A 23,810-nucleotide genomic window follows, 5' to 3' on the forward strand; every position below is an offset into this window, starting at 1 on the left:
TAAATGTATTATTTTTAGTGTTATTATTTAATTCATACATAATCATTACAAAGTATAAAACAAAGTCGCTGTGGGGCAGAATGATGCAAAACTGTTTTTTTTCTGAAATCAATATATCGTTATATCTAATATAATTAATATTTTAAAAAACATAAACTGAATTTTGATAAATAAAGTGAAAAAAAGTTGAAATGTATGTTTATGTATATTAAAAAACTTTGAATTTTTGTGCATCAATCGAAGCCGGGGCCCCTAGCTAGTACTCAATATTTATTACACAATCATTTCTTCAGAACTATTCTAATACTGTTGACTGCAGTTGGCTAATAGCTTCACCGAACGGTAGGTGGCGAGTGCAGATGGCACTCCTAACCCGTGGAAGAACTTATGAAGCTGAAGGCCAAGTTCTACCTGACGGATACGACTTTAGTCTGAGGGCACCGCTGGTGTTTCGAATCTCACTTTAGGCCGTCGTAATTTCGATCCCCGTTTGAATAGGGATTGATCGGCTGTCACAAATATTAATTGAAAGACAAAGTTTTGTTGGTCGCTTAAATTTGAACTCATGACAATTTGGGTGTAAAAAGGGGTTGTAAACCACTAACCACGAAGCTCTATATACTGTAGCTATTATATCAATATTACCTATCTAAATATTGATATGAACATATTATATTTCTTTGTCCTTACAACTAGTGCTCCCTTTGCACCACAAAACAAATGCAAAGCTAACCGAACTCGATGAGTAAATTACAACTGTATTTATAATTTAGTTAAGGGTGATTTTCGATTAAATTTCGAGTTGTAAGGGTGGGCGGAAGGGTCTCGAGTCCACAGGTGCATTCAACTTGTTTTTATGTGAATAATACATCTGCTTTGTTTCAAACTCAAATGTTTTAGTCATGGCTTATGTGAACATGACTCAATTGGTTTTGATGTAGTCTATATGCATATATTCTTAACAAATAATGGAGTATTATGACAACACTGCTGTGATTTTTCCTGTCCAGCCTATATTAAAGTGTCTCCTCTTATTTATATTTTATTAATATATGTTCAAAAGGTGATTGATGGAAGCAAAGCAAGTATAACTTAACATAATTCACACAGCACTATATAGTCCCAAGCAGAGATTGTGTTATGAGTACTAGACAACTGATATAATTATGTTAATTAAAACAAATATTCGTATCCTGCGAGGAATCCTACGTGGCCATTCAATGGAAGTTGGTGTATTAAACCTCATTGTTAGACCACCTAGACCGTAATGATTTTTTATTTTTATATATAGGTTTAGCCCATCTGATGGTAAATGGTTACCGTAGCCTATGAACGCCTGAAACACCAGGGGTATCACTAGCGCGTTGCCGACACTTAAGAAACCTTAATAATGAAAAATCCCATGCTGTAGTCTCGTGGGAAAACCTCGGCGAAGTTATATATATAATTTCATTCATTCAACTTTATATATATATATATATATATATATATATATATATATATATATATATATATATATATATATATAATTTCATTCAAATATTCATAAAACTGAAAAGTTTGTGTTGATCTGGATGTTTTTCTATAGGTATACTATGTATGTATTTATTTACAAAATTTCCATCAGTTGTCGGTACTCATAACACAAGCTCTGCTTAGCTTGGGACTAGATGACGCTATGTGAATTATTTATTTTTATTTATTATTATATTATAATTATAAAATAGATAATAATAATAATAATAATAATTCTTTTATTGGAACTAAAAACGCTGTGTGAATTATTTAGGCGTTAGCGCATATTATTATATATATAATTAAAAATAATAAAATAGATGTTTACAACATAACTTTTAGGAAGATAAATAGTAAATTAAAAAGATGCATATTAAAAGTCGGGTAACAGCAAATGCTTTAATAAAATATTACATAATTGTGAATTGTAGGTAAGCTGCGAATAATTGGAATCATTTGGGTTAATATGTAACACATTTACTTAGTCATGTTGAACTGTTACATTTTATTTTACTGTCTTAAGGGTAAAATCATTACAAACTTTACATATTTATTTCTATTTAATAGCAAAATATATCATCATCTGCTTCTTCCTTATCCCATTTGTTTGGGGTCGGCGTAATATGTTTTTCTCTTCCATTCATCTCTGTTCGCAGTCATTCCGTTATTTACTTCCTTTCTCACCATATCATCTTTCACACAGTCCATCCATCTCTTTTTCGGTCTTCCTAATAGCAAAATATATTTCTATATAAAACAACAGCCTAAAAATTACTTTAGTGCTTTAAACATGACGACACTTACATACAACCTTTCATCTTCTCTTTCAACATTTTTCGCATTAAAAAGTAGACTATGTCAGTCTTAGGATCTAGAGTAGAGTGTGCCAAATTTCATTTAAATTGGTTCAGTTATTTTTGTTAAAAGAAAGAAAATATTTATTGCACACAATTACCAAATATTATTTAGAATTATATTATTAACTAAACTAACAAATACTAAATGTTATTAATATCATTATGCATTATTCATATAACTAAGTAATAGTTCTACAATATTCAATATAATAATTTAAGCGTATATAATAATCGTTTAAAAGTGATTACATAAATAGAATTTATAGTTATCAGCTAGATTTAATTAATTTAATGATATTCAATGACTAATTATTAAATCTAGATTGAAAATAAAAGTTAGTGAGTAGAATGACTATTTTAAATTTGAAAGTTGTAAGCCATCTTAAGCAAGTTTAGATAACTTTAACTATCTATCAACACCTTCTAAGTTGAATGGTTGTACTTTCATTAGGTGATTACGAGTTTACGTTCATCAACATCAAATGCAGGTACTAATTAAATTTATAATAACTGTTGTATGTCGTGAGAAAACGGAAATCGTAGATCTTATGATTAACATTGCTGTATAATAACACCATCGTTTGAAAGAGGTTTTTTTTGGACTACTCTAATGCTATTGCTGGCCTTTATAGCTTCACCGGACGATAGGTGGCGAGTGCAGATGGCACTCCAAACTTGCAAAAGGACTTATAGAGCAGCTGAAGACCAACTTTCGCCAGACGGATATGACTTTAGCCTGAGGGCACCACTAGGGGTTCGAACTACAGCACGGCCGTCGTAATTTGAAGAACGATTAGAAGATTATGTTAATTGTGCTAGAAGTAAAAATTTGTACAAAAGATAATAAGAATATAATTCATAATCTTAAACGTAATGATCAAGATTATAATTTTCTTATTATCTCTGTACAGTATAAAACAAAGTCGCTGTCGCTATCTTTCCATCCCTATGTATGCTTAAATCTTTAAAACTACGCAACGGATTTTGAAGCGCGATTTTTTTAATAGATAGAGTGATTCAAGGGGAAGGTTTATATGTATAATACATGTACACCCGGGCGAAGCCGGGGCGAGTAGCTAGTAATATTATAAAGGCGAAAGTGTGTGAGTATCTATGGATGTTTATTACCCTTTCACACATACTATACTGATTTTGATGAAACTTTACAGTAATACATAATTTGCGTTAAATTGTGATATATAAATTTTATATTGAAATTTATATATCACAATTTAACGCGGATGAAATCACGGGTACAGCTAGTAATAATAATATTTCAGGACAATTCACATAGCGAGATATAGTTCCAAGTTAATAATAATAACAATTATTCAACAATATATCAGCATTCATATTTATGGGTACGACATGGGTAAAAATAAAATTTTATCAAAGTATATATGATACATATACAGCTATTTTTATAATACAAACATAATATACAAAGAAAACAAAAATGAGTAGAAATATTTGTACCATGCAAGGAATCGAACCCGCGACGATCGAAAGTAAAGAGGTCCGCTAAACCGCTAGACCACGGAGGGCGTCAATTGGCAAGAAGCTACAAAAACTAATAGTTACTAAGTAAGTAGATTATGTTGTTATTGAATGATTGGTAGGGGGGAAGGGTATTGTTAGTAATGTGGACTAATGATCCCATTGCTAGCAATGTACCATGTTAGATCGACCTCCACGCGGTTCCCCCTAGAAACAATCGTGATACATTCCCGGTGAATTTGTCACGTTGGGCTAACTGATCTGACTTCATGACATCCTGTCATCCTCCACTGGTGCCTCGCCAGCGTAAACCGTTAGCGCAGGAGGATGCACCATTCCATTATCATCCTTTTAAAAAAAAACTCTCTGGGTAGAGTAGTAGTGTTTTTTAGATCCGTTTCAAGATATTATAAAGATTCTGCAAACGGATATAACGGAAACAAAAACGTTACAAATATTGTGACATTTTAGAGTTATCTGAATAAATAAATCTCAAGAGATAATCGTGTTACGTAACGCAATTAGAACAGTATAACCGAAAAACTAGTTATTCTTGTTTATTATAATATATAGTATAGTTAATGTGTAAGTTCCCGTTAAAAAAGCTCAGCGCTAAGCAGGTGCTTGTGTTGTGTACTTAAAGTGAAACAGATCAAGGACGTACATACCAGATAGTTGAAGTGCACAATGCTGTACCAATTGATGAAGTAACCGTTACAGACTCAATATCAAGTCATCGGCATCACAAGATACACGAGCTTTCAACTTTCGCCCATTCACACAACACACGTATATTAACAGATTTAAATAAAGAACTATACATCAAAACTCATTGGACATCAAGATCCAGAATCAAATTACACCCACTTGTACTAAGCGATAATAAAATTAAAACAGTTTATTCTTAATAAATACGAACAAATTGGCATATTAAAGAAAGAATTCGAATTGGACAACAGAACGAGACATTCACCTCTTGTCGGAGCGGCCCGCGCACTGGCAGCCGGGCGACTCGCAGCAGAACCTGTTTCGTAGAAAAAAGCACCTCTTCCCGCGTCCACCGACGACGAGGCGACCCTTTGCATATTTCCCTGGTCGCTATTTATCATTGCCCCCGTATTATCCATGGGGAATTGCGCGGAAACTTCTTGGAGCCTCTCTGGGACTAGTTGGGTGTCGTTAAGTTGATTGTCCGCGCGACGGGCGTCGTCGGCCTTCGGAATGACCGCCATGTTTGGTCTAGTCAGGTTTTGGCGCGAAACGTCGAACCTGCGTTCTTGGTGATTTGTTACGACAACCATTTGAGGTGCTGCGTTGGGATTTCTAGGTACAACTACTGGAATCCGGCCGTACACTGGTTTATTTTCATATTTTTGCATAGTATCTATAATGCGAGGCTCAGTTAAAGTTTGCGAGTTTGCAAAAGCGTTTACTTTTAATATCTCATTGGCTTGGTGAAGTAACTTTCTTTGTATGTTTTCAATTTCGCCTTTCGATGCTCTTGAATTTTCTGATAATTCGGCTATGAGTTGGTTCACACTAAAGTCAGCCATTTTGTCCACTGATTTCGAGTTTGTAGTTAGATTTTGAGGAAAACTTTTCGTTTCAGTTTCATTGATGTTAGAGTTATTTTTCTGTTCGGCAATTTTTTTTAATATCTTAATTTTCATATCTTTGTCTGGCGGAGTGACTTCTACGGCAGGAAGCAGAGAATCTTCAAGAGACACGTTAGTAATATTGGAATCTTTGCCCTTGTTTCGTTTTACTTTCCTCACAGTTCTGCTGGCCATTACATTTTTGCAGAACACCTATTGTTGACTACTTTTGCTGTAAATATCAAAAATTCACATTTGGGTCCTCTTTTTAAAATTTCAATCACAAATAAAAAACATTGGGTTATTTCATTACTTTGTTATATTACAAGGAATAACTATTTACAGTTTTTGAGGCCTGAATAATGTTTTTATGTATTATAAAATTATTATGTACGGGAATTTTAATGGTAAACCTAAGACAATTGAAGATTACAGAACATAATATTTACTTTATATATATAATATTTACATTTATAAATACAAAACTGAAATAACTATTAGACATATTCTTAGCAAAGGGTGACTTATCTAAAATGTTATCTCTTCCAGTGTAGCAGGAAGTGGTGTGTAGATCACAGAAGAGCAAATATTAATTGTAATAATAGACAAAAGTAAAATATAATCAATTGTAATAATAGTTCGATTCCTCGCACGGCACAAAAGTAAAATAACTAATGTATAATATGTATGTATTTAGGAAAAAAAAAAAAAATATCTATGTATTTGTATAGTTGTCTGCTAGATGGCGCTGTGTGAATTGTCCTGAGATTATTATTATTATTATTATTATTATTATTATAATATTGCAAATTGTATTTCTATGAAACTATTCTCTGGAAACAAAACTGCACCGCGTGGGCACCACCCAATATGGAACCAGGACGGTATTATGTTCTCTGACAATATTACAATTGACACACTTTTCCTTGTGTCGCAAGCTTTTGTTATACTTTCAATGAGGGTATATACAGGTTCTCACATTTGTATCTGATACAAAACATGTTTTTCTGTTATTGCAATAGAATTGTGACATCCGTATTTTGGATTTTACATAACGATTCGATAACATCCTAATATTATGAGTCAAATATAAAAGTGAGTTTGGTTGGTTGTTACACTTTATTGTATTCATGTTACAACCAATAATTTTCTTTGGCATATACGTACGTATCATTTAGGATGAAGAAATAAAAAGAGTATAGAGTAGTTTTCTATCTCGGTTAATTATGTTTAATTATGACTTTTATTACATTTATTTCATTAAAACGAAATTGTCCGATCTTGAAATAGTACAAAGTGAAGTCGCTTTTCGGATATCTGATTCTTCTCTTCTTCTAAAATCATGCAAATTATTTTCATACGGTTTTAGAATATTCCAGAAGAATTAAATGTATAACATATAGATGTACAAAAGAGAGAACAGTTGAGAATAATAATTGCACTCGTGCGAAGACGTGTTGGGCATTTAAGAGAGATCAATTCCATATTTTAAATACATCCACTATTAATGAAAATGATTGTTATTCAAGCGGTAATAAAAACTCTTTCACTAGTTCGATTAAAGTTAATATACGGTAATTTAAATCGTTCTCCAAACAAAAGTTACGTGATTATAACGTGTACAAACTTATTATATGTGTAATCGGAGATAAAGAGAGCGTAACTGCAGTAAATGTTATGTGTAAGACTTTATTTTATTGTAGCGCCATTCCGCGCAGGTATGTAGGTTGTTATGGTCGTTCAAAGATCAAACGTAAAGTATGTATAGGTATTTAAAAAATAAATGAAAAAAGAGAAAACGTTTACGAGTTATAACTTTCGAAAGGACGACCTAAGGGAGTTTGATTATAAGAATAAAGATTACTTACTCTAATTAATATATTTTTTTTACTTTTGTTTCATTCTGGCTATTTGTCAATTAGTTTTCACTAAAACTTCTAAATATGTAATGCTAAACATTTCTTTAAGAGAGCAACATGCAAGTGTCCTTTACTTTCTTCTAAGTACGTAATGCTGAACAACATTTGTTTAAAAGAGCAAAACGCAAGTACTTGCTCGTTCTTCTTGTGATGAGTCTGCTTTCTGAGTGAGCGGTAGAATAAAAGAAATATGACTATTCAAAAGTGCTTATATTAAGTTTATTTGAATAAACATTATTTATATGTAAGTTAGTATTAGCGCAGTATATACTATTTTTTTTTTAAATATGTACTAATATTATAATGTTGAAGAGTCTGTTTGTTTTGTTGGAACACGGTAATTTCACTATCTATGGCTTCGTAGTGAAAAAATATTTAAGTATTAGATAGCCCATTTATCATAGAATGCTTTAGGCTATATAAAGAGACTATTATCAATAGGACCGGAGCATTGATGAAAAATATTGCAAAAGGAGGGAAAATTTGAAGAAATTCTAAAAAGGAACTCTCCAAATCATAGAGGATTATATTTGACGAAGACGAAGTTGGGCTGGTAAGCTAGTATATAATATACAGACATAACTATATATTTTTATACTTCTATTATATATTATTATGTAATATGATAATATATTACTTCCAAATTTAGTAAGTCGTATCAAGTTTAATGTCCGAGATAATATGAGAATATAAATTAAGGTCTGTAATTCAAAATGACAAGCGAGGGCGACTTAAAATCATAGCGATCGAGTTTTATGACAGTAGGTAGTTGAGATTTTCAATAACAACTGTGCTTTCAATGATTACATTTGAATAATAATTCTGGAATTATAAAATCTATAAAATTATTAGTTCGTTTTTTCGTTAACTATGATATATTGAAATAATAATAAAACAGAATAATTTACACAGAGCCATCTAGTTCGACGCTAAGCAGAGCTTGTGTCATGATACTATTATACTATAACTATAATATACTGTTTTAAACTTGACGCGGTCATTATTTATATGTATAATTAGTAAAAATCACGGGATCTTACCACGTTTTATATTTATTTACTGAGTTACCGATATTTCGGTAGTGTTTCAACCACCATGAACGCTGATAAACTGGTTTATCCGCGATCATATATAAAACGTGGTAAGATCCCGTGATTTTTACTAATTATAACTATAATACTACAAGGAAGAGATATACTTAAATATATATTTTTAGATATATAAATACATAATAAACATATAATAATAATAATAATAAGTTTATTGTTAAAAAAACTAGATACAAAATGGCTTTAACTAAGGTTATATTATAATTATTTGCATTCATTACGTTCATGAATTCAAAGGTTTTGTAATTTTGTACCTTGCGAGGTATCGAACCAGCTACCATTGGTAACACATTAAAAATACTTATACTTATCACATATTGTATATATATTAATATTGTAATAAATAAATAAAAAAAACCTAAAGTTAAAAACCTTATGCCCTCCGGTATAAAATCATAGTGCACTATAATTTTACTACCATCTGATTCTTATCACCTTTAAAAACTGTTATCATGTACAATATAATAGTATTAGTAAATATTCTGTTTATTCATAAATTCGAATGACTTTCACTAGTAATTTCTCAAGACTTCACTCGAATTCTCACCGCAAGTCATATATTAAAAGTTTCCTATGCAGTGCTCCTTTCACATGCTTTCGCTTTATATTTGTTTCGTTTTTCATATCTTTTTAAAAATATTTTTAGGAAGATAAAGAAGAATTGTTTTAATATTAAATTTAATTAATATTTCCGTTATGAGTGTTAGATAACTCATAGAAATGCTTATGTAGATACATTTCTTTTTGTAAATATATACATAATACACAAAGAAAACACCCAGAGCAATACAAACCATCATAGTCATCACTACATAGTATAAAACAAAGTCGCTGTCGTTGTCGGTCCCTATGTATGCTTAAATCTTTAAAACTACGCAACAGATTTTGAAGCGGTTAATTTTTAATAGATGAAGTGATTCCAGAGGAAGGTTTATATGTATAATACAAGTACACCCGTGCGAAGCCGGGGAGGGTAGCTTGTAATATAAATATTTGCACCATCGAACTTGCGACCATCGGAAAGTGATATGATTAAAGTGATGTGTTTACCCGATAAACCACCGAGACCGTCAACAAATACATTTGGGATGCAGATACCACCATAATTACGCCAAGATAACTATTGTTATCGTGGCATAATTATGGTGAAGAAGTTGCGGTCAGAACCTCATAAATTAATAATCAGATTGGAATTTAAAAAAACCCTAATCCAATATTAATATTATTAAATAAGTTTTAAAACTAATTATATCGTGGTAAATAATTTACCTCTCAGTGCTCGATCGTCGAGAGGTATTTACCATAAAGTTACTCGTGTTAAAACCCGTTTAACTATATTAATAACTAGCTGTGCCTGCGACTTCATACGCGCAGCGTAACGAAAGCCATCAAATATGGACCCCGTTCTTACATTTTTCACTGATGCTTCGCTTCTATTGTACGTACCGTAATGTTATATAGCTTAAAGCCTTCCTCGATAAATGGACTATCAAAGACAAAAAGAATTTTCAATTCGAACCAGTAGTTCCTGAGATTAGTGCAAACTAATAAACAAACTCTTCAGCTTTATGTTACTTGACGGTGGTGTTTGATCAAAAAACAAACAAACCAAAAATTGATCAGTAAACAAACAAACCAATAAACAAACTTTTCAGTTTTATAATATTAGTGTAGATGTGTACTAAACGCGAAAGTTTAAAAATTTATATTACTAACCGCGCCCACGTTTCGTGCATTTCGAACACTAATTAATACCGACCTAATTATTCCTAATACGACAGTTACAAGTAAAGTTTTATACATAAATGTTAACAGTCCAAATAAAGAAACAAAAAATCAGTCAAGCGTAGGTGGATTTATAATGCAACGCTGTTCTAAGAATAGAATAGGATAGAAAATAATTTATTCAAATAAACTTAATTTAAGCACTTTTGAATTGGCACTTTTGAATAACATTTTTCTAAATAGAAATAATTTAGAAAAAAAAATTGTTATATTTTTTTTTATTTACAGCTCCTTTGGAAAGCTGTATTATCACAAGAAGAACGATCAAGAAACTTGTGTGTTGCTCTTTTAAATAATCCTTGTAAGTTCACATTTACAAGTCGAAACGTGTAAATACAAACTACCAACCAGCACTAATTTATTTGGGTTAAATATAAATACACAATAAGATTATAGTCGTAGTGATAAGTTACATTCCATCAGCTTTTATTAAATTCAAGTTAAAAAATCATTTATTCATGTAGGACATTTTAGCCGCTTATGAACGTCAAATTTTTTCCCTAATGTCCAGTTCATTCATATAGATTCAATTGAGAAGAACTGGCAAGAAACTCAATTGAATTACTTGACAAGATATATTTAATTAGATAACTTGTTCATGTTTATTTTTATTTTTTGAGATAAAAAATAAAAATAAACATGAACAAGTGACTGGCTGGTAAAACATTGTTACTTTTAAAAAAATATTTTATAATTTTACTAATATATCGATCGTCCGCCTCGGTGATCTAGTGGTTTTGCCCACCGCCTTACTTCCGATAGATCGTGGTTTCGATTCTTAGCACGGTGCATTTATTTTCATGAATATGATCGTTTGTGTCGGTCTGGACATTTTTGAAAAAAAAAATAATCTTCATTCAAATTTTTGAATAATATATTAAGGTATTTACTACTCATAATACAAACTCTGCTTAGTTTTGGACTATAAGATGCTATGTGAATTGTCCTGGATTATTATAATTAATCTTATCGAAATTAATATTTAGAAGAAGAAAGATGTCTAATGTTCATTCTACATATCTATACATATATTTACTATGCTATTATCAGTTGCTAACATGGGCTACAATTCATATACAATTAAATATAAGATCCCTACAATACTTGCACCATTGTGAGCCATTTTGTTAATTACAGAACATTATAGAAAATAAGTTTTGTTTTTAACCATTTCATCATTGCATACTCACGCCACTCTCCTCATAAAAAGTATTTTGTTTACAAAAATTGCATCTGCATATTATATATATATATATCTTCAATGACTCTACCAAGAAGGTCTGGTGCACAGTTCTGAGTCACAACCGTTTGCAATTCAAATGAACACGCCTACTTCCTATTTAGTTAATATAATAAATTACCTAATAAAGCCATATAGGTTTTTGTTATTGTTATTTTGTAAATCTATAAATACAAAACCGACATCCATCATTTAGAGTCTGGTTTTATATCTGAAAATAAAGTCGCTAAATCAGTAAAATAATAACCTAAAAAGTGCCTTGCCTTGTCTACCTTACCAGATACCATTAGTATGCGTAATTATACTTAAAAATCTTAAATATTTTTCAAATATTGCAAAATGTTTGACAACGGCGCTACCCCAAAATTCTTGCCTACTCTAGTTGACTAATTCTGCATTCCGAATGTAATAGTAGAACAAAAAAATGAAAGTTCTTACGAAAGGTTTGTTAATATATTAAGCTATTATAAGAACTAAAATTTTGATTTTTATGAATGTAATAACTGAACTTAACAAGCACTAGTCTCTGAGTAGAACAACAATATTTAAAAAAAAATACATATTCAGGAATAAAAAAATATTGTTGAGGAAAAAATAGAAAGAAAGAGGGAGAGGGGAAGAGACAGCTACATAAAGCATATTAAAGACAGAATAAAACTTGTATCATATCAACGTTTATAGAATATGATGGAAGATTATGGAAAGTGGCAAAAGCTCCACCGACAAGAGCGTCGCTCTTAAATTATGAATATCATTCATTCTAGAAGAAAAGGTAGAAATGCAAAGCTCTATCAATAAAAAAAATTCTTAATATTGAACTTTAATAATATTGTCATAAAACTCCTCTTACTTGAACATAGTACCATACACATTTCACAATAGTTCGGAGACGACAAAATGAGATTTATTTGTAGAGTCAACGCCCTTCACAGAGTTTAGTAGAAATGCAACGGAAGCACAGACTGTTGGTCGCCGACAATGGCCTCAAGAATAGATAATTAACCGTTTAATTAAACAATGGTGGAAACACAACACCTCTAATGTGATAAACAAGACCCTCAACACTTAAAAATAATAATTATTTATTTATTTACCAAAATTATTTCGTATAATCACAATAGCATTGATCCTCCACTAGGCTGGGCCTGTCCTGTAGAAACCAGAATACGAATTATCTTGTAAAAATTTTAAGTCTAAAAGTACAGACAATTTGCTAAGATAAAATATCTAAAACTACCTAGTAAAAGTAATATGTGTGTACGGTGGCTGCAGTTGGCACTCCAAACCCGCGGAAAGACTTATGGAGCGGCTGAAGGCCAACTCCTGCCTGACGGATACGTCTTTAGTCTGAGAGCACCACTAGGGTTCAAATCTCGGCTCAAGTCGTAATTTTGGTACTCCTTTGAATTGGACGGGAGATCGATCGGAGGTGTTTAATAAGCATAACAATAGGCCAAGCACCTTCTAGAAGCGCAGAAGGTGAAGAAGCTAATATCTCAGAGCAGATACCTTGTATCTTCGCATGCTTCTCGAAGCAGACCTCACTAAGGATTTGGGTATGTCAGGAGCTCACTGCCACACTCCAGGAATATTATCATATTTATCATTAGAGTCTGTAATAGATCTACATGAATAAAGATATTTTGTTTTGATTTGATTTGACATGGCAGATGCTGTTTTTTCAGCCTTATGAATGAATGATATCGATGAAGAGGACTGTCTGATCAATTAAGTTAAGACACGTCTTAAGGAACCCTAAACTTTTTAAAAAGATTTATAGTAGACTAGCTGTAATCGCGACTTCGTCCGCGTAAAATAGTGACCTTGACCAAATAATGAAAAAATATTTAGTAATCTAACCCAGCAAAAAGGTGTCATCGTTCTAGCTTAAAAAATAAAAGTTTCATACAGAATTGTATACAACTAAATCATACTAATCATACATAGCCTTTATACATCAAATAAATCTAGCAGAAAAAATCAAATCAAAATAAAAACTATCAAAAATATTTATTCAAGTAGGACATTTAGCCGCTTAAGATCGTAATTTTTTTTCATTATTTATTATCGCTACTGTCTAATAGAGAAGGATATTGGCTCTAGAACATTTGTGGTCACGCAGTTAAAGTCGTGTACCTAAACTAGTATAGCTACAACTCTCTCTACCAGCATGGGAAAAGTGTTATAGCTTATAAAATCACGTAGTAGTCGTCTGTGGTCGAGAAACAGTTATATACTCTATTATTATTATGTGGTAAGATGTTCGAGTGAATTGAATTTTTTTCACACGTTTCGGGTTTATTTTTATATGGTACTTATTCGTTTCTTTAATAACGTGGCCACGTTATATAACATTGTTAAACCGTTAATTAAATTGTTGAATTATATTTTAAAGAATACAATCGTAAATTATTTAGTAAACGACTTAAAAAGTGGATTTTCTGAATACATATATTTACTCATATTACTTCATGATTAAATTTCATATATATAAGCAAAAAAATATTTAAACAATCAATAGAGAACATTATTTATTGAAACATTATAAATAATATTTATATTGAAACATTTTCTTTATCATTACATAGTATAAAACAAAGTCGCTGTCGCTGCCTGCCCGTCCCTATGTAAAATCTATAATATATTATCTTTTTAATAGATAGAGTGATTCAAGAGGAAGGTTTATATATATAATACATGTACATCCATGCGAGCCGGGGCGAGTAGCTAGTTTTTAGTATAAAACAAATTCGCCGTCGCTTTCTGTTCGCTTATATCTTTTAAAGTATGCAACGGATTTAATGCAGTTTTCAGCAATAGATAGAGTGATTCAAGAGGAAGGTTTATATGTATAATACATGTGTGTTAAAGTATAGAACAAGTCGAGAAATTCAAAGATTTGTCATGCTTCATGTTCGAAGGCTGGACGGGTCGCTGGTTTTGAGTATGGTCTTAGTTCTCTCGTAACAGAGCTGATACAGGTGCGAGATACAGATTCTTTTTTTTTTGGGACATACAGGTTGTTCAATTTCTTAGTTGGAACTGTATGTCAAAAAAGAATTCTATCTCTTTCATTATAACAACTCATATATATCTAAATATATATAACTCAAAGGTGACTGACATAGTGATCTATCAACGCACAGCCCAAACCACTGGACAGATTTATTGCAAAAAGAGATAATCCTTAACATCATAATAGACTACGATGTTTTCTATCTCTGAATCTACATTGTGAATATGGCGGGAGAAATATAATGACTATCAATATGTATGTTGTTTTGAATAAAGATTATATTTATTCAAAATTATTCTATAACTATGACTAATTTGACATTTAATATCAACCGAAGAAATGTTAAATTGATCCTAATATATAATAAACAGTATGTTTATTATATATCTAATGTATAAATTTAGTTATTGCAATGTGAACAAAAAACATATTTTTTATACGGTAGTAGGTAATTTATTTTATATGCCTCTATAAAATAGACACGTTCATGTTAATTACATGTGGAGTGTATATTGTGTATAGTCAAATAATGTTCACAATATGGTCAGTGATGGCTGGCTCATCCGTCATACTCGTGAACGAGTGCTGCTTATAAGAACTGGTCTGCTCTAATCACTATGACTGATTTACTCTTATTTAGTTACTCTACCAGTTGGTTGTATATTTAAGATTTTTTCTATTAGAGTATGAAATTAAATTAGTGCTAGTTGGTAGTTTGTCGAATACAAACAGACTTTAACTTAAAATGGAACAAAACCTAACCTAACAGTAGAATTATTAAAAAGAACAACACGCAAGTTTCTTGCTCATTCTTCTCGTGATAAGACAGCTTTCCGGATGAGCGAAAAAAATGTGATGACTATTCAAAAGTGTTTCAATGTAAGTTTAGTTTTGAATAAATGATTTTCTATTCTTTCTACTCCATAATGATATTTAAATATTATAAAACTAATCAAAAAAATAAATAAAGTCGAACGCAGTAATGACATAAAAACAAAGTCAGGCCTCGTGAAATGTAATGACACGCAATGTAAGTACATCAATATAACGGTACACGATTCATCACACGAAATGATGCTCAAATATTCCAAATTTGAAAAAAATATGATAAAATGTAGATTAATTAATACAATAGAGAATATTTTTTATTTATGACTGATCACACCTGACCCACATTACGTGATACACTTGCAGATTACATACGCATTTTAAATATAGAACACGGTAAGCACAGACACTCGCGAATTAAAAAGTTAAGTAATCTATGATTACATTATTTTGAATTAAGAACACAATTACTTTTTTTTATATTGCCAATTATAATAAGTCGAGTATCATAGTAGGAACACAATAGACGGTAGAGCACATAAAGGCTTGAGCGCACGAATTACACTGAACTGTGCGTACATTGGGACACGGAGATTCGCTTTCGTAGCCTCAAGTCAGAATTGTGACGTAGACCTGAGAAAAAACAGAGGCGGACTTGTTTGCACAACCTATGGTAGTGTAAATACTACCACTTCATTTTATTACCGTGATTGCTGCTGTGACATGTTTGGTAAAATATACCTACTTACTTGTTTAAAAACTGCTTATATACTGGCTACTACATTTATGCGAATAATTTAAATAAAAATATGGATTTTATATATTTTTTGTTTAAATTATTTGTAAATTGTAGATTTGACGTATATAAGTGTTTGTAATGGGCCAACATTATCAAAAATGTTTTGATTAAAAAAGTTATTGAATTTTTCTTTACCTTATCTATGGTATTGTAGGAAAAAATAGTATCTCGTTATCTTTTTGATAATAATAACAATAGTCTAGAACAATTCACACAATGACATCTAGTCTAAATGCATACAATATATAGAAAACACCCAGATCGATACAAACAATCATACTTATGAATACAAATGTTTCTATAGTGCGAGGAATCGACCCTGGGGCATCGACATCATCTGAATTAAAGCGGTAGATCACTGATTTGATCATTGTTTGATCATTGTTTTTTACACTATCACTGAATAATTCCAAATTATTACATTAATAGAGCCCAATCTTAGGAGCAAAGTGTCAAAAATAAATCGGGTAACACTGGGGGAACTATTCTAAATTCAAAATACTTTTTCGAACTGATAATATAAATAAAAAGTTATCAAGTCTAAACATATAAAAGTCTATATACAGTGGTGCAGTACCGCCTGTTACAGCCGGCTGGTCCCTCTAATGTGCTACGGTCGAGCTCTGCTGCCCACCATGCTTCGAAGACCAGGGAATAAAGTAGTGTGTTGAACTTACCAGCTACGTGGAAGCTGTATATAACACCTATTATTATTTAGTCATTACATATGAATGTAATGTTTAAAGGGCAGAGGAAGGCCGAAAACGAGATTCATCTCTTTATCGAACCTCTTGTACAAGACCATTTTTTTTTTTATTTACACACAAATTTATACAACGTAATATAAAAACAATAAGCCGCAAAACTGCTCAGCAGTTTGTCTGCAGCAAAACCGCTTAACTTAATACTCGTACTTAATACATGATCCGGCCTGCTGTCTTCTGTCGTCCTGCTGGCACGTATAGGCGACGGATGAAGACGACTGCATGCAACTGAAATGCGAATGTTGAGATGGATGTGTGGTGTGACAAGAATGGATAAGATAAAGAATAAACACGTTAGAGGAAACATAAAAGTGGCGCCGGTGTCGGAGAGGTTAAAGAGTAATCGTCTATTGTGGTATGGGCATGTAATGGGTAGGAATGAAGATAATATTTTAAGGAAGGTGTTACATATGAATGTGAATGGTTATAAGGGCAGAGGAAAGCCGAAAAAGAGATAGGTGAAAGATTATATGGTGAGAAATGGAGTCAATGGCAAGATGATTGCAAACAGGGTTGAATGAAAGAAAAACATTACGCCGACAGTAAATAAATGGGATAGCAGAAGAAGCAGATGATTATTTAGTGACATTATGATGAAAGTTGATGGTATTTTCTGGCTATCTACATTCTATTGAGTTTCTATCAATTTTACAAGGATTGCTTGCAATTGAATACGGGTATATCTCATGATCAGTGACAATTTTCTATAGTCTATTTCAATCAATCCAGGAGTCAATTTTGACATTATCTATATTGCTAGCGTTTTGTAATTTTTATATAGGGTTGTGATACTATTGAAAATTAATATTATTTGTTTATTTGTATAGGTTACTCAGAAATATTGTGTGGTGTTTATTTAAAACGCATACACACAAAGTTAATAAAGTTTACGTATTAATAAATACAGGGTTATTGTGTCTTAGATAGTTTTTTTTACTGACAACTGTTAGTATGAATCATCATGTTTTGGACTTTGTTGATACACATATAAATAAACACTAACTACCTTTTTATCAGAAAAACTACATGATACTGCAACAGCGAGTGTATTTTATGACATTTCATATTGTAAAATAGAATCAATTTTTATATTACCATTCGTTCAATATATAATTTACTGTGTCGCGAATCTCTTAGAGAACGCTTTAAAGAAACAGGTATTCACTGTCAATATATATATCTTAAATATATTACGTACGCAAAAACTTAAATTTATTTCAAAAAATAGTCCTTACACTTATAATACAAGGAATAAAAATAAATTAAATATGCCAGTTATCGTCTCAAAAAAGTAAGTACATCTTTCATGGGACATTGACGTTTTTATAATAAATTGCCAGATTGTTTTAAACGCAAATTTAAGATACATGTAAAAAAAACACTTTGCTCTAAAGCTTATTATAAAATAAACGACTACTTAAATGACTACAATGTGTGGACTCAATTATAATTTTAACTTTTGTTATGAGGCATATAATTTTTCCCATTGACATGGATAATGTAATAACATTAAAGAAACTTATTATAAATGATTTTTTTATAATTTGTAATGACTAAAATGTCCTACTGTAAATAATATAATAAATAATTTTTAAAGTTCAAACTTGTGGCGGTGTGGTGGGGCGGGTCGATGTGTTCCCTTTAATATGGTTGAGTACAATGATGGCTGGTTCATACGTCATACTCGTGAATGACTGGTCTGTTCAGGTTGTGAACACTGATTAAATTTTTTGTTATTCGCGATAGCATATGCTGCTGATCACTCTATTCTCCCAAATTTGAATTTTAAAAACTATATTTATTGTAAACATGTTCCACTATTATTTGAAAAAGATACGAGCTGAGTTTCTTGTCAGTTCTTCTCATCTCGATATCATTCCGAACTGACGGTAGATTTGACATATCATAAAAGTCTGTAATAGACCTACATGAATAAAGATATTTTGAATTGAATTGAATTGAATTGACACATTTTACACAAAAATAAAGACTAACTGCCTTTTTCTAATTACATATTGAAATATGACATTTCATAAAATATAAAAATCCACGTACATATGTAACACCTTTCTTAAAATATTATCTTCATTCCTACACATTACATGCCCATACCACTACAGACGATTACTTTGACGGTAGGGAAAAGAATTATAATATAAAAAAATCGACGTTCATAAGCGGCTAAAATGTCCTACATGAATTAATAATTTTTGAATTTGAGTTTGAATAGTTACTTTTAAACATTCGCGTTTAATATACAATTTTTATAAAAATAAAAAGTTCAAACGTCGAGAGAGGTAAATACCTTTATTTGCCATAAAATTATTCGTGTTAAGACTCAAAGCAAAGTAAACGTGTGTTCCCGGAAGGGTCTTAATATGGTTGCAGTTGAGTTGGCTCACTGACTAGTTACGCTTCAGATGGCTGAGGTTTATTTCTGCCATTATATCACAACCTGTCAGGTAACTGGTACCATAATATACATACGTACAGATAATTATTAATTTCCTATAATTAAATCGAAAGCCTGGCTTAGTGGTTTTATTAGTCAGACTATAAACCACAGAGTAAGTCAGTTCGAATCCGAGTGACACTAAAAATATTGAGGGGCAATTTGTATTTCTGATGGACTCTCCTTTAAGGAGAGAGGAATAAAAATGTATATAAAAGACACATCTATACTAATATTATAAATGCTAAAATATGTTTGTTTGTCTGTCTATTTGTTACATTGTTATGACTAAGCGGCTTAAGCTATACTTTTTTATCCTTATATATTTTTCTTCTATTTATCACACATACTTAGAATTCATCCATTTAACTAATTCATTTTAGATATTTAAATTCATCACGAATGCTATTTCTTTTTTTCAGGTGGCTCCACTGAAAATCAGCGCTGTAGTGATACGCTGCGGCACCAGCTGAGTGGAAGCCTTTTCAGCATAGACGATTATTAATTTTTAAATTTAACCTTTTTTACTCTGTACTCTTTTTTATGCTGAATAAATGATTATTATTATTATTACTTTATTTTACACTATCGAGTTTAGTACTCATTATTAATATAATTAAACAGATTTTAACATAAATAATTTTAAGGTTAATAAAGGTCTCTCACCATGTTTAGACTAGGTTGTACTTGTCTTCATCATGACCTGACTGAGTGAAAAAGTAAAAAGATAAATAAAGGTACATCGAAAGAGATAAATACCTTTATTTACCATAAAATTATTCGTGTAAAAATTAGTTTAATTACATTAATTACTATTTGTTAATCTTGGAAAGTAAACAAAATCGCGGGTAATTGCTAGTATCTAACGAGGTTGGTGGGTGATTTAATTAGAAGTAGGTTTCAAGTGCTTTTGGTCTGGACTTCCTTTTCTTTTGTTATGTTAATTAAAAACGTGATTTTTGTTTATATCGAAGATTAAGATACGATGGGACTTACGTACCATAAACGAACAAAAGTCCCTGATTTAATAAGGGATAAAAAAAGCTAGTACCTATATATAAATGTTCTATCATCATCATCATCATTGCCTTGCCTTTATCCCATTATTTGGGGTCGGCGCAGTATGTCATTCACTTCCACTGCTCTCTATCGGTCGTCATATCTGAACATACTCTTCTTTTATTCATATCATCTTTCACACAATCCATCTTTTCTTTCGCTTCTTACGTCGATCCATACGGGATGATGTGACAACCCTGACCCATTTCTCACAGGAGCCGGGTGATGCCCCTGCGCGTCTCTTCTGGTGTACGCGCTAGCCCTTACTCGCATCGTATTCATATTTTCCATTCTGCAAAGGTTTTTGGCATAAGTGTTTAAACATATATAAACGTTATATATTACACAAAATATTTCGTCAAATATAAATATGAAATATATGAACGTCTACAGGTAATCTCATCTTTATATATATATTTAATATTAACTATTAAAGTTTTTTCATTTTTATGTATCTACTTAAGGAAGATTTTTTTGAACACAAAAAGGGTATTTCTTTCAAATATAAACATGAAATATGTAAATTACTACTGGAAATCTCATTTTCATATCTATCGAAGTTTTTTACTGGGTTACATAAACACAAAAAGGATGTTTTATGAAATATAAGTATAAATGATATAAACGACTATAGGTAATCTCATCTTTATATATCTACCATTAACTATCAAAGTTTTTTTACTGGGTTACAAAAACTCACATGTTCCAGATCTTTGTTCTCGGCAGATTTACAATCAGATCATATATCTATTATAATTTCTTACCTACTTATTATTCATGTTGTGTCCATGATTCTGTGATTATCGTGGACGGACTGTTTACCGTTATATCTATAGTAGTTGCGGTATGGGAGAATAAGTTGTTTTTAATTTTTTAAATTTCAGTATTTGGTCCACCATATTCACTTTTATTGTAGTTAGTATGCATTAAAATATACTATAATTTATTTCATCTTTTGTTTGTCTGTGTTCTTTTCTTCTGTTTCTATGTTTATCTTTTATATTGTAACTGAAAAGCACTGAATAAATATTTTTTCTTCCTAAATAAAAAGTTATTATTTATAGTTATAGTTTTTATTTCAAGCAAAGCAATTAAATCAGAATCTAAATATATATCTATCTATAACTCAAAGGTAACGCACAGCCCAAACCACTGGACGGATCGGGCTGAAATTTAGCATGCAGGTAGATGTTATGACGTAGGCATCCGCTAAGAAAGTATTTTGATAAATTCCACCCCTAAGGGGATAAAAGAGGGAATGAAAGTTTGTATGAAAGTACTAATAATAATTCTTCAATAGTACTACAAGTAATTAATAATAATACTTCTTAACGCGAGCGAAGCCGCGGGCAAAAGCTAGTAATACATATGAATGGCATGGTCATTATGATAAATATCAACGGTGCAAACTTTTGTATCCATGAGTATGATAGTTTGTATCGGTCTGGGTTTTATATATCTTATATATGTATTTAGTATGAAAATCTAAGTGTTTTTACTATATATTATTTGGCTATTGTCTCATACATATTTAAAGTGTTTCGGGGTCAAATCACCAATTCTCTGGTTGTTGGTTTGATAAGTTTTAGGGTACCAGATAATCATCTGGGGCGGCGACGAAGGCCCCAGTTGTTAGCGGTAGAACTAATTTATTAAACAAGGTGCCCATGACACTCGCACTGGCCACTCTCAATAAAATAGCAGAATAAACGGATTTGTTTGTGTGTAGTCTGTGTGAATTCACAAAAACAACATTGTATGTTATATGTTATATTAACGAACATGTATAATATAGAATTAGATACACTATTGTATTGGGCTTAGACCTGTAATAATAGTTGTGTAAGTAAATAAATAAATAAATGTATATAACATAATTATACAACAAAGAAACTAAAATGAAAAACCTTAAAAATATAATATAATAACTGAAATATATTATTAAAAGGAGTCCATTTAGGCAAGGTTCCGATAATATTGGCAGCGATCCCCCTTTGAATGGCTAGACTAATTCTTTGTCCGAGGTAGCTGCCAGCTCTTCGGTCTTCTGTGATGTCGACTAACCTTTTTGTTATATCCAATTTGTTTTATATCGCTTCTGTCACTGCACTCTGCTATAAGAAACGTCTCTACAGGCATTTTCTTGTTTTCATTTATTATTACTATTTTGTTATCCTGTAATAATGTGGTGACAGTGTGGTCACAATGGTGATGAGAAGCGGTGCGCCACGCGTGGCGGAGCGTGACGTGGTGTAACCTGCGATGTAGTAACCACATGGTTACATGCGAGTGAGGCGGTGTCTGGTCATTAACTAACCTATTCATTGCAATATACGCTTTATTCATTAAACTAAATAATATCTTAGGACAATTCACACAGCGCACGTCCCTAGTTTAGCAGAACTTAACAGTCTATGGTGAATAGATAGCTTCTGGGTAAGCGCGCTATATCCTAGGTCTTGTCATCATTTACCATCAGATGAGGTAAGACCAAGCGCAATCCCATTATTAATAAAAAAAAAAAATAAACTTGTGCTATGGGTAGGTAGGTACTAAACAACTGATACAGGGAACAATGTAAAATATAAATATTGAATGAAAATAAATAATTGTAATTATTAAAAAAAAACAATACATCATCATCATCATCATCACCATCTGCTTCTTACTTATCCCATTTGTTTGGGGTCGGCGTAATATGTTGTTAAAAAATACTTATGTACTATTACGAAGAGTAATTAATTTTTCGAGTTAATATAAAGTCTATGATACTCACAAATAACTTGGTTATCATTTGGTGAAAGAATTTTCAAAATCGATTCAGGTGATACTGATATTATCAACACAACCTCACAAACTACCGTTTTATAATAATAATAATAAGTTATTATTCTGGCAATTTTCGTGCATATTTCAAGCATTTTTCATGCATATTTGCATGCATATAACGAGCTATGTTGCATATAATCCGGTCTCTAAAAATAATACTGGACAATTCACACAACGTCATCTAGTTCGAAACTAAGTTGAGGTTGTTATAAGGATACCAGCTAATATACAAAGATATAAATACAAAGATACACTTTTTTTGTAAATACATAATATATATATATACTACTGTATATTTTTGTACTGTGTGAGGAATGGAACCCGCGTCCATCGAAACTACGGCGGTGTGCTAAACCACTAGACAACCGAGGCCGTCAATATGAGTATAAATTAAATTATTGTGTAGGTACATAGTCAATGTTATGCATTTCATTACTCTAATACCTTTTTAAATATAAATATTGTATGTCAGTAACTGACTTGCGTAATGAGATACATTTTTAAAACGTGAGTTAAATTTTTAACTACGTACCCATAATAATCCAA

At 31.5% G+C, this 23,810-nt stretch overlaps 1 protein-coding gene across 2 annotated transcripts in view; it reads right to left on the reverse strand.

Annotated features, from left to right (window-relative positions):
• Positions 1–23,810, reverse strand: part of LOC131855614 (uncharacterized) — a 68,429-nt gene that overhangs the window by 26,165 nt on the left and 18,454 nt on the right. The window contains exons 1-2 of one of the 2 annotated variants that reach the window (XM_059206903.1): positions 15,699–15,891; positions 4,843–5,696 (exon numbers count right to left, since the gene is read on the reverse strand). The exons of the other annotated variant lie outside the window; for it this stretch is intronic. Of the exons in view, the coding sequence (XP_059062886.1) occupies positions 4,843–5,659 (817 nt within the window). The 5' untranslated portion in view covers positions 5,660–5,696; positions 15,699–15,891. Of the gene's footprint in view, positions 1–4,842; positions 5,697–15,698; positions 15,892–23,810 lie in introns of those variants that run through there. 2 annotated transcript variants of the gene reach the window in all.

This window comes from Achroia grisella, unplaced genomic scaffold, assembly GCF_030625045.1.
Source record: "Achroia grisella isolate CSIRO2021 unplaced genomic scaffold, CSIRO_AGI_Agris_v1 utg146, whole genome shotgun sequence".
In the NCBI taxonomy this organism is placed as follows: Eukaryota; Metazoa; Arthropoda; class Insecta; order Lepidoptera; family Pyralidae; genus Achroia; species Achroia grisella.